Source organism: Chironomus tepperi, unplaced genomic scaffold (genome assembly GCF_022539635.2).
Source record: "Chironomus tepperi strain 1889 unplaced genomic scaffold, CSIRO-AGI_Ctep_v1 contig_112, whole genome shotgun sequence".
NCBI lineage: Eukaryota > Metazoa > Arthropoda > Insecta > Diptera > Chironomidae > Chironomus > Chironomus tepperi.
The window spans coordinates 1-11,938 of record NW_027226234.1 but is presented as its reverse complement, the minus strand read 5'-3'; the positions used below and the strand labels follow the sequence as shown (position 1 = coordinate 11,938).

General features: G+C 63.5%; 1 protein-coding gene across 1 annotated transcript; it reads right to left on the bottom strand.

Annotated features, from left to right (window-relative positions):
• Positions 1-1,146: 1,146 nt before the first annotated feature.
• On the bottom strand, positions 1,147-2,369 carry LOC139087415 (uncharacterized; the record flags this gene model as incomplete). The annotated part of the gene is given in 3 exon segments (XM_070636209.1): positions 1,147-1,307; positions 2,044-2,285; positions 2,288-2,369. Coding segments are annotated over 3 exon segments (485 nt in total), but the record flags the coding sequence as incomplete, so codon positions are not given.
• Between the last annotated feature and the right edge of the window lie 9,569 nt (positions 2,370-11,938).

The following is an 11,938-nucleotide window of genomic DNA, read 5'->3' as shown; positions in this document are numbered from 1 at the left end:
TCCGCCCAGCCAGGCCGAAGCGGTCCGGAAGTGGCGCGCGTGGATTTCCTTCCCGGAGTCGTAGTGGTCCCCGATCCAAACCACGTCCCGCGGCCGGAAGAGGCGCACGATGGCGAAGGCCTGGGCGAAGGGTTCGGAAGGGATGGGCGCCGGGGAGGCGGCCCAGATCTGTTCCGGGGTCCAAAGCTTCGCCCGGACCGCCCGACCGACCCGTTCCCGGTCTTGGAGCAAGCGGCCAGCCTCTTTGCGCACCGATTTGAAAGTCCGCGGCGCCAGGGGCAAGGGCCGGGAGACGCTGCGGTCCCCGGCGAGGGCGTAGATCGCCCGGCGGTGTTCATGGTCGCCCGGGTGAACGACGCACGCGAAGGCGCCGCCCGGGAACTGGCGAAGGTGCTCGCCCTGGGAGTCGCCGCCGTCCTGGGCGCAAACCGGGCAGCGGGCGATGAACCCGCCGTCCCCGGTCGGCTTCACGTCTTCGAGTTTGGACGGGTCGAGGGCATCAGTTCCGCCCGAATTGGTTCTCGGCTTGGCGGGAAGACATTGCGGCTTCAACCAACACTTCCCGCAGGGCTCGCATGAGTTGGCCAACCTGTTCGCGCGTCGCCGGCGCGAGTCAGGTCCGGCTGGACGTGCAAGACGGCCGTGCAGTGGCCGCACGTAGTGATGTCGCCCGGGTTGGGCACGTACACGGGGCACTTTCCGCAGGGGCACTTTGGGGTTGGGTTTTTCCGCAGTTGGGGCAGTTCATTTTTTGTGGGGGGTCCGTGGTTTTAGTCGCCGGCCCGGTAGTTTCGCCCGTAGCCGCGGCGCGCCGCTTCCTCGTCGGCGCGTCGCTTGGCGGCGTAGCCGCTCTGGGGGTCGCTGGAAGCCGGCGGCCGCACGGGGGCCCGGGGGTAAGTCGTCGAAGCTCATCTCGGGCTCGGTCGCCGCCGGGGGCAACTCCAGGCCCGGAATCTCGTCTTGGTCCGCTTCCGGGTGCGGGTTGGGCGGGTTCTGCCGGGGCGGCGCCTTCGGCTTGCGGATGGGCGTCGTTGACCTTCCCCGGTTGGCGTCGGCTTGAACCGGTAGCCAGGCTTGAGGCTCTCGTAGAATTCAATCGCCTCCGGGCTCACGAAAATCCCCTGGGGCCACTCCTTGAGGCTCAACCCGGCGAGGCTCCGGACCCGGCTCAAAGCCACGTAGGCCTGGCCCGGTTCCCGCGCCGCCCGGATGTCGATGTGGGCCTCGTCCAGGGTCAACCCTTGCGCCTTGTGGATCGTGAGGGCGTAGGCCAGGCGCAGCGGAAATTGGGTGAAGGACGGGCCGCCCTTCTCCGGCGGGTTGTGGGACCAAGACCACTCGAACGGGGTCACCCAGGCGTGCTCGGTTCCGCCGGGGACGTTGAATTCGACGTGCACGCGGGCCTGGTCCGGTTCGATGGCGCGCACGACGCCGACTTGCCCGTTGGCGACGTAAACCTTCGCCTCGGAATCGGGCCGGTCGCAGTCCCGGTTCACCAAGTTCATGACCCGAAGGCTCTACCTTCAAACGGAGGTCTTCCGGCGCGAGGATGTTCTTCGCGAGGCTTTCGACTTCCTTCGGGTCGCCCTGCATAAAAGCCGGCAGGTGAACTTCGGTCCCTTCCACTTCGGAAAGCATGAAGTCACACCACTTGTCCACCTGGGCGTTGTGGGTCAGGAGGCGCGGCCGGTTGGCTTCGGGATGGTGCTTCACGCGCCGCATGAGGATCTCCGCGGCGCGCCCGGTGAGGTTCCCAACCCGGGCCGCTTGGAGGAGGCCACGAGGTCGGGCTCGTCCTGCCGGCGCACGGTTTCAAGGACGATGGTCTTTTGACCGCGGCGCCCGACTTCCAGATCTGCGAATTGAAGGCCCAGTCGTAGGGCCGGCCGTCGGTGCGGACCGGGGGCAATTGCAGGAAGTCGCCCACCAAGATCACTTGCAGGCCGCCCCAGGGCGCATCCGTCCCGCGGCGCCGCCGGAACCGTAGAAGTCCAAGAAATCAACTGCCGGCCCGGCAGCATGGAGATCTCGTCAATGACCAGCGTCCGCGCGTCTTGGATCCGGCGCTCCCGCCCGCGCCACGTTTCGCTTCATTAGTTCCAAGCGGTTGGCGGCGTCCTCGAACGTCTCGGACTCGCCGGCGCCGAGTTGAATGCCGGCCCAGCGGTGAATGGTGGACCCTCCGATGTTCAGTGCCGCGATGCCCGTGGAAGCGGTCACGGCGATGTCCGCCCAACCGTTCCGGGCCTCAGCAATGAACTGGCGAAGCAAGGTGGACTTCCCGTGCCGGCCGAACCGGTGAGCAAGAGGCTTTGCCCGGCGCCGGCCCAGGCTAAGAACCGCGCGTCTTCGGAGGGTCCTTCGTTCATGTCGGTAGAAGGTAGGGCTCCGTTTCCGCGGGTTCCGCTTGGCTGGCTTTGGCCGCGTCTTCCGCCTCAAAACGCTTCCGGAAGATCTCCAGGGCCGTCGCCAGTCGTTTATCGTCGGCCGATGGCTTGGCGATGGTGGGGTAGTGGGCCAGAAGCCACTTGGCGATCAGGGACCGGAGTTGCTCTTCGAGAGGGTCGCTTAGTTCGACCCCTTTGGCGGCGCCGAAGTGAATCTGCACGCCGCCCGGGTCCTGCGTGGCCGCGCCCGGGGCGGTCTTGGTGGCCGGCTTGGGCGGCGCGGACTCTTGTTTGGGGGTTCGCTTGAACTGGGACCCGCCGGCGCCGCCCTGGCCTCGTTCCGGCCGGTCCTTTTTCCGGACGAAGGTGCCGGAAGGTTTCAGGGGCTCGGTCCCCTTGTACGGCTGGCACGCGAGGATCCGGGCGCGCACCTTTCCGGCTTCGTCCTCTTCGTGGCCCACGGTGAGCTGCGCCGGGCGGCCGATGAGGTCCTCGGTGTCGAAGGTCTCGAGTTCCTCGACGGTCAACGCGCGGCCCCACCATTGGGCCAGGAATTTCCGAGATTGGCCTTCTCCCCGAGCTTGGCGTGAACGGGGGCGACCACACACACCACCGGGCGCCGTGGCCTTCCGGCGCGTCCGGTCGTTCCATGTCGATCTCGAAAACGATGAAGAATTTGTCCTGCTCCCCGTATTGGGTGCGCATGGGTTGGAGTCCGTAACGTCAACGCACACCGCGCGGCCCTGGTATTCGGGGCACGGTTCGAAGTTGCGAACAACGGTGTGAAAACCGGTCAAAAGTGACGGTTTGAAAACCGTACAGGATGGAGTGGGATTTGGATGGGGTAAGAGCGGAGGCGCCTGGTGAGGTCGCCCCCCGCCGTGGTGGAGGTTTACTCCGGCGTTTCGAGCTGATCTTTCATGCGGTAACTGCGGCCCTCGATGACGACGGTTTCGGCGTGGTGGAGGAGACGGTCCAGGACCGCGGAAGCGAGGGTGGCGTCGTTGTTGAAGACCTTGGGCCAACTCTTGTAGGGCTGGTTGGTGGTGAGGATCAGGGAGCCCTGTTCGTAGCGCTGACTGATGACTTGGAAGAGCAGGTCGGCGCCGTTCTTGTCGATGGGCAGATAGCCCAGTTCATCGATCACCAGGATTTGAACCTGCAGGTACTTTTTGAGCTCGGCCTTGAGTCGGTGTTCGATTTGAGCCGCGGTAGAGTGTTGACGATGTCGACCGCACTGGCAAAGCGCACGGAGTGACCGGCCAGCACCGCGGCGTGGCCCAGAGCGGTCGCTAAGTGTGTTTTTCCTAAACCAACTCCGCCGACCAGGATGACATTGGACTTGTCCTTCACGAAGCCCAGGCGAAAGAGGTTCTGCACCTGGGCGCGGTTGATTTTCTTGGGCCAGTTCCACTGGAACTGCTCGAGGGTTTGAGGACAGGGAAAAACGGGCGGCGCCAACCGTCGCTCATCGGAGCGCGCTGTTCGCGGGCGGCATGTTCGGCATCCAGCAGGCGAGCTAGGTAATCGACGTGGGTCCAGTTTTCCCGGGCGGCTTGGGCACTGAGCGCAGGGTACTGTTGGCGGATCTGGGCCAGATGCAGAACCCCGAGTTGGTCCTGCAGGCGTTGTTCGGTGGGACTCACTGGGCACCTCCCAGGCGCTCATAGAGCGAGAGGTCCGGCGGGGGTAGTTCCAACTCCAGTTGATCACTGGCTCGGGTCAGATGCAGAGCCCCCGGAGTCACCTCCGGGCGAGCTCGCTGAGCCAGGAGGTTGGCGAGGTATTCGGAGCCGAAGGCCTGGAGATCGTAGGCATCCTGCAAGGCCCGGGCGGTGGCCTCCACGCCGTGATGTTCACTGAGGGCCAGGATTTTGAGCAGATGTTGCCGGGGATTTTCCCGGCGCTGTTCCAAGGCCTGGTAATAGGCCTCGGCCAAGGGACTCAAGTTCATGAACCGAACCCACTGCTGTTGGCGGCGGCCTTGCCGGCGCTGGGCCAGGAGAGCTTCCAGATGTTCGGGCTGCTCGCAGTCCTGATGCCGGTCGTAACAGCGAGGGTGGAGGGCGACCTGCTGATCCTGGTCGTTGAAAAACACCAGACGGTCCGTAGAGCTTGAGAACCAAGGCGCGGTTGGCGTAGGCCGGCGGCACGCTGTAACGATTGGTTTCGAAGATCACCCGGGCGCGGTTATTGGCGCGTACGGGCAGGTAGTTGCAGGCTTCGTAGGGGCGCAGCTGCAAGGGGCGTAACTTGGGGATTTCCTCCCGGAACAGTTCCTCGGGCGTGCGCCGGGTGTGGGCATGTTGGCGAACATTGGCCACGGTGTTGAGCCAGTGCTTGGCTTGGGCATTGAGTGACTCCAGGGAGTGCAGTTCCAGACCATTGAGGAAGTTGCCCTTGATATAGGCCACGGCCGATTCCACGCGCCCCTTCTGTTGCGGTTGGCGCGGGGTGCAGGCTTTGATCGTGAAGCCGTAATGCTGGGCGAAGTCGACGTAACGCGGATGCAAGGTCGCCGGACCGCCCACGGGATGATCGAGCACGGCCGTTTTACAGTTATCGACCATCATTTCGGCGGTGACCCCGCCCAGGAAAAGAACCCGTTCTGCTGCGCGCACAGGAACTGTTCCATGCTTTGACCGAGGGTGAACTCGACATACATCTTGCGGCTGTAACAAAAGACCAACACCAGGAAGCTCACCCGGCGCCGAGTGGAACCGATTTGCAGCCAACCGGCATGCCCCCAATCGAGCTGGGCGCATTGGCCGGGCAGGAACTGCAAACTCAGGAACGCCTTCGGAGCGTGCGGACGCAGTTTGCGGACGAGTTCGCCCACGATGGAGTACTGACCGGCAAAGCCTGCTGGCGCAGCCGCTGCCAGATCTGGCGAGCCGTGTAGGGATGTTGTTCCAACCAGCGGGCAATGTCGGCCCGGTAGGGATCAAGTTTACTCGTGCGCCGGGGCTTTTGAGGCGCCTCGAAGCGCGTCCGCTTGACCCACCGACCGACCGTTTCCGGGTCCAAGCCCAGGCGCTCGGCGATTTGGCGCAGCGACAGATGCTCGTGCGTGCGCAGATGATGGATCTGTTGGAACTGATGGAAGTCGATCACGCGGCACCTCCCAAGAGTTGCGCCAAGACTTCACCGACCGAGCGGGTTTGCCCACGCGGCAAAACCGCTTCGGGCACGGGGTCCAGACTGAGCAGTTGCCAGAGCGGCTTTTCGTAAACCACCAGGTCGCTCTGCACGAGTTCCTGGCGGGCGCGTTGGAGGGAGGACTGATCGAGCCCCAGTTCCCGTTGGAGCGAACTCTCTGAGTAATAGCTCAACCCGCGTTCATCACTGACCGCCGCCAGGAACAGGTACAGGGCCCAAGCCGGGGGAGCACACTCACGGAGACGCCCCTGCCGGATGAGCCGCTGATCCAGCCAACTGAACTGGGCGGGCACTTTTCGAAGCCGTTCGGGACGCAGAAGTTTTTTGTGAATCATGGTCAATTTTTGTTTCCGACCTCCGGGACGGCAGGTCCATGAGGTCTTGTCCCTTAGCTACCAGTCGGGCCACGTGCTGGACGATGTCCTCTTGTAACGCTGAACCCAGGGTTTGGGAGATAAGTCCCACCAACAGAGGTGTTTGAACCCGGGAGAGATCTTGTAACGCAGCGCCGAAGAGATCTTCACTAAGCGGCTCTACCGCAGGTGGTTGAGTCATGCAGTCATCTTGTAACGCCGGGGGAGTCTTCTTTTTCCTCCGCGCGGAATAGCCGGGATGTCGTGCCCGCCAGGCCTTCACTCGGGCCACCGCCGCCGAACCTTGGAAGTACGTTCGGTTGGAACCCTGGGCGAGCCACCGGGCTTGCGCCTGGCGCCGGCTTTCCTTTCGGCAAGCCGGTTGGGCGCAATAGCGTTGGTGACGCAAATTACGCCGATCCGCCAGGAAGATGCTTTTGCAGTGCAGACAGTTCCGCGGGTTGGACAGCGCTGACATCGCGCCCCCAAGAAAATCCAACCCCCGCCCCAAACCAATCCACCCACTCTTTCACCACCCATCCGTCCACCGAAGAAAACCAACCGAAGAACGAAGAAGAGATCTGTCGAAGCCTTCGAAGAAAACCAACGAAGAAGACTGTACGGTTTTCACACCACCATTTTCACCCGGTTTTCATCCCGCTCTCCGCAGAAGTCAGCTTTCAGCGGGATTTTCATTGTGAAGTGATGCGCCTTCCCCGGCGCGGAGGGCGGTCAAAAGGACCGCGTGGAAATCTTGGAAGGAGCGGACGACATAGACCCGGTGGGTCAGGAGGGCGGCGCGGGTCATCACGTCGATTTGGGCGTCGGAAAGCCGGCCCTCGCGCGTCTTGCACTCGATCAAAAGCACCCGGCCGCCGGGCAGCAGGATCACGAAGTCCGGCTCGCCTTCGGTGCGGTGCGTGCGGTGCGCCGTCGAGCCGTGGAAGGCGACCAAGCTACGGCGGCCGCACTCGGCCAGGATGAGCTTGTGCAAGTCGGCCTCGCGGCCCCCCGGCTTCGGCGCCGGTTTGGTGGGCGGGTCGGTCCGCATCCGGGCGAGCGCATCCGCCACGCCTTGCGATTTGGCGAGGAGGGCCTGGTACTCTTGGAGGGTCATCCGGGGCATGGCTCAGTCCCAAATCAGGTCCGGCGTTTCGAGTTCGAGGGCCGCCTTGTTGGCGCGGATGTAGGCGGCCACGGGGAAAGCGGGTCGCCCTGGAGCCCGTGGTAAAAAAGCCAGTGCAAGTAGTCGGCGGGAACGTCCTGCATTTTCCGGCCCTGGTATTTCCCGAAGCATCAGGTCGGTGTCGGTGAGCGGCTTCACGGCTTGGGGAAAAAAGCGAACGTTGACTGCTTGTCGGCGAGGTTGAAGGCGTCGAGGAGCGGAAGGGTTCGGGTGCGCGAGCCGCGCCTGGACCGAAGGGCGACGAACTGGAGAACCCCGGACCGGTACACGACCAGTAGGTCACCCCGTCCGCCACGATCCGGCCCAGGTGCGCTGCGCGTGTTCTCATCGGGGCCGGCCTTCGTGCTCGAGTTCCGCGAACAGTTGATGGATCGCGACCGTCGCTTCGGCTTCCGATTTCTTGGCGGCCTCGAGGACCTGCCGGAGGGCGACCAAGCCACCCGCCATGAAGGCCTGCCGAACTTCCACCAACTGCGTCGGGTGGATCGGGCGGTCGCCGTAGCAGGCCCGCAGGTAGGAGTTGAACTCGTGAACCATGACGCGGCGCTCCGGCGGAGGCGGGTTGGGTGCGTTCACGGTTCCTCCTCCCTTCGCGCGCGCCGGCGTTTGCGCGGGTTCTCTTCCGGGTCCACGGGTTCGCCCAACGGGAGGTCTTCCTGGTTGGGGTCCGGCATGGAGTCCGTCTTGCTTCGTTTCTGCCCAACCGACCACGCGAGGTCGTGGTTCTGGGTATGGGCGGCCTCGTCGATGGTGATGCGGAAGGACAGTTTGAACTTCCGCTTTTTCCCTTGGAGCTCGGCTTCCTTCTCCGACTGGCTTTGGGCGTCGAGGATTTGGCGTTCCGATTCCTTGATGAGTTGGGCCAGGGCCTCGCAGGCCCGGTCCGAGGTGAGTTGGAGTCTTTCGTTCATGGCTTGGTGCGTTGTGGTTTGGTGCGCTGGGCCAGTTCGGCTTCGCGCGCTCGAATGGTTCGGAGGGCGTTTTCCGCCTCGTTCAATGCGCGCCCGAAGTCCCGGCGCGGCGTAGGGGTTGGCGTCAATGAGGTCCTCGAGGCGCTCGGCCAGGAGCTCGATGGCTTCGCGGTCCGTCATGGGTGGATAAAGGTCCGGACGATGAACAGGCACGCGGCGACGGCGACGCCGAGGCCGGCGCCCAGGACCAAGCAGCCAACGAGGAAGAGCCAGACGCGGAACAAAGCCTCGCGGGTTCGGTCCCCGGTCGTTTTTGGCTTCGCGTCGTACCATTCGCCCGGGTCGCGTTGGATGGTCAGCTTTAGGAATGGAATCATGGGAGGGTCAGTTGCGAATGGCGGGTGCGAGGGCGTCGGCGGCCGCCACGATTCCGCGCAGGATGTCGGCACTCGTTTGGGCGAAGACGACGGTGCCGTCCGGGAGGAATGAAAACCCGACGGCCGGTTTTCCGGAGGCCATCCCCGCCTCGAGGACGCCGACGTGGGTGACCTCGGCGTTGTGGGCAATCTTCCCGGTGAACTCGGGAAACAAGGGTCCGGCGTCGTTTTGCCGGCCGATTCGAACGTTGCAGTGGGGCATATGAGCAGGGGTTGCGCTGCCGGGGTGGTTGTCCCCGGAATCAATTTTGGATTTGGTTGGTGGTTAGATGCCGGCGCGTTGGCGCAGCCAGCGTTCAACTTCGGAGGCCCGGTAGTAGGTCCGGCCGCCTCCGCGCTTGGCGGAAGGGTTCGACTTGAACTTGGTGATCCGAGCGGCGTTCAGCCACGCGCGAAGCGTGGGAGCGCATGGGACCGGCGAGAAGAAACTGGGGCACATCTCTTGCCGGATGGTGTTCATGGAAACCAGGCGCACGCCTAAGCTTGGTGCGGCTTGGTCCGCTTCGGGGTTGCGCCGTTTCATGCGTTAAACCCTTCCTTGAGCGTTTTGCGCAGGTGGCTGGCGAGGTTGCACATCTCCGGCGATAGCGTCCGGGGTCAACCACCTGAACGCAAAGCCGGATGAGTTGAGCGACCGAGAGCCCGAGGCGGGAGGCGGCGACTTCCAACTGCTTGTCTTCCTCAACGGGAAAACGCACGGGACGAGGCCGAGCGTAATCGGCTCGCGTCAATTTGGCGCCGCCGGCGATAGGCTTCTGTTGTTTCTGGGGTAGTCTGTTTGATGCACTCATAGCTGTGCTGGGTTCCCTTTCTATATCGCTCAAAATTCATTCCGGAAGAAAAATTGTTATCACGGCCTCATTTTTAATACCGGGGTCGTCGTGGGGTAGTCTTCCGGTAGTCGTCCGGTAGTCGCGAAGTAAACAAAGTCCTCGCCGTCGCATTATTGGCACTTGCGGTGTTCCGTTAAGAGTGCAACAACGACAACCCTTCCCTTGGACTGGGCATTGAAAGACCAAACGTGAAAAAAGACTACACCGCCGCGTGGCCCATCCGCATAGAGAAAGACCAACGTCAAAAAATAGACCGTTTATCGAAGGAATCCGCCGTGAAACTCGACGGCGCCGACTTGGTGCGCATCGCGATCAGGTACTTCCTTCTCAACGTCGAGGCCCACGGCCTCGGGCGGGTCATCTGCGAGATGGAGGAATTAAAAGCCGGGTCCGGACCCGGCTTTGCCACTCGAACCTGAAACCCCAACCCCTAAGCGGCGCGCTGGAACGGGATCACCTTCGAAGCCTCCGCGATCGCCTTCCGACGCTCGGCCCGGGACGGAAACAGACCCCAATACATAGTGGCATCAGATGTGGTAACACCCCGCCCTTGGTAGTGCCGTTTGATAATGGCCTCGGAGTTACCAGCCCACTCCGCGGTCAAACCGTAGCTCCCCGTCGCCCGGAATTTGTACGTGATCGCGGTGTGCCGAAGAACGTCGTGCACCCAAACCGGAATCCGCGCCTTGAGGATGAACCCGCGCCACAGCTTGTGGTTCGAAGTCAGGATCGCCGGGACCTTCACCTTCTCGCATTCCTTGAACCAAGCGAGGGGCGACGGGGTCAAGGTGAACGGTCCGGCCGCGGCGCGCATCTTGGTGTGGGCGGGTTCAAGGCGGAGCTCTTGGTTCGCGTGGCTCAACCCGCCCAGGTCCATCCGCGCCGCTTCGGCGGGCCGCATTCCGCAGAACAGTTGGCGCGTCACGAAGGCCAGGAACACGCCGCCCTCGTAGCGGCGCGCCGCGGCCAGGACGCGGAGGATTTGGAGCCGGGACAGAATCTCCGGCGTCTTGTGTTCGGCGCGCCGGAGGGGAATGCCGCGGGCCTCGGCGGGGTTGCCATTGATCCAACGGCGCGGCCGCTGCGCGCACCACGAGAAGAACCGGGCAATCGTTTGGCGGGTGGTCTTCTGCCCCCGGGGATTCTGGGAGGATTTGGTAACGTAGAGGAGAACGTGGTCGCTGGTGATGTCGCCGAGGTTCACGTTGCCGATCTTGGAGGCGAAGGCCCCAACCCGGTGCCGGTAGGAATAAACGGTCGCCTGGCGCAACCCACTCGCCGGGCTCTCAACCCATTCCAGGAACTGACGGACCGCCTCGTCGAGCTTCGGCGCGTTGGCCGCGACTACCAGGTGCCGGCGCGATTCGGAGGCCCAATAGCGCACGGCGTCGAGGAGGGCGCGCGGGTCCGGGTTGATGGCGAAGGCAGACTCGCAGGCCTTCTGGAATTCGAGGGGGAACGCCACGGCGCGAACTACGGGCGCCGCGCCGGACCCGCCGAGCCATTCGTTCTCGAGTTCGTTACGGCGCGCGCGGGCCGCCTCTTCGCTCCGGTAATTCACCCGGATGCGCTGGTTTCCCTTCCACCCGGACACCCGGAAAACGGTCTCGCCGGACGGGTTGATGAAGGGCTGAACTTGGAACTTTCGGTCGCGGTGCGTCATGGCTTTCCTTTTCTTTGCCTTCAATTGCTTCCCATTGCTGCGCGGCTTGGGGCAAATATGTGGCAAACGTTTTCCACAGGGTCCACGATTGCACGACTTTGGGCCGAATCCAGCGGATTCTGGAAATCAAGTAAGGTAGCACCTGCAACAAAATTTGAGCGAAGCGGTCGAGATCTCCCTGTCCATCCCTGGTCACCGGCCTCGCAACAATGGCGTCAGACCCGCCAAGAAATCGCCGGCAACTCGCTCCCAACTCCCCCGTCCCAGTCCCTTCCTGAAATCTGCGCCAATCTGTGTTCAATCTGCGGTTAAACCCTCCTCGCTTCGCTGAACGACCGCCGCCCAAGATTGCCCAAGCCGGGTGGCCTACCCCCTCCCCTTTTAAGTCTACGAGCGGCTGCCATCCCGGCCGGCGCGATACCAAAGCGGCAGAAGGTCTAGCCCGGATATTTCACAGGCTTTCGTCGCGAGGCGCCGCGAAAGCCCGTCTGGCAAGGCGGCCGAAGCGGTTCCGAACCGGGCTGTATGGGGACATACTGTCCGGCGAGGAATGCGAGGCCAACGCCGCCAGACGGGCTTGCAGCCAGCCGCAGCAGAAAGAGTGTGAAATATCCGGGCTAGAAGGCCTGTCGCACTCCATAAGGGTCTACAGTGCCGCCGAGGCCACCGGAGCCGCAGGCGGTGGGAATTGCCAGCGAGGCGCTTCGGTGTCGCGGTCCCAAATGCGGATCACGCCGTCCTCCCCGCCCGCCACGATCCAGCGGCCATCAGCGGAAATCGCGAGGGAATACGCCAGGTCGCCCAGACCCGTCTCGAACCCGGTCACCGTTTTCATTCACCACCCGCAGCTCCCGCGGACGCGGTGGCACCCACTGATCGTCCTTCAAAAACGCGACGCCGGTCACTTCCCGCTCAAAGCCGCCCGCCTGCTTTCGCTTCTCGCCAGTGGACGTGTCCCAGAACTTCACGGTCAGATCCGCTCCGGCACTCGCCAACGTCGTGGAATCAA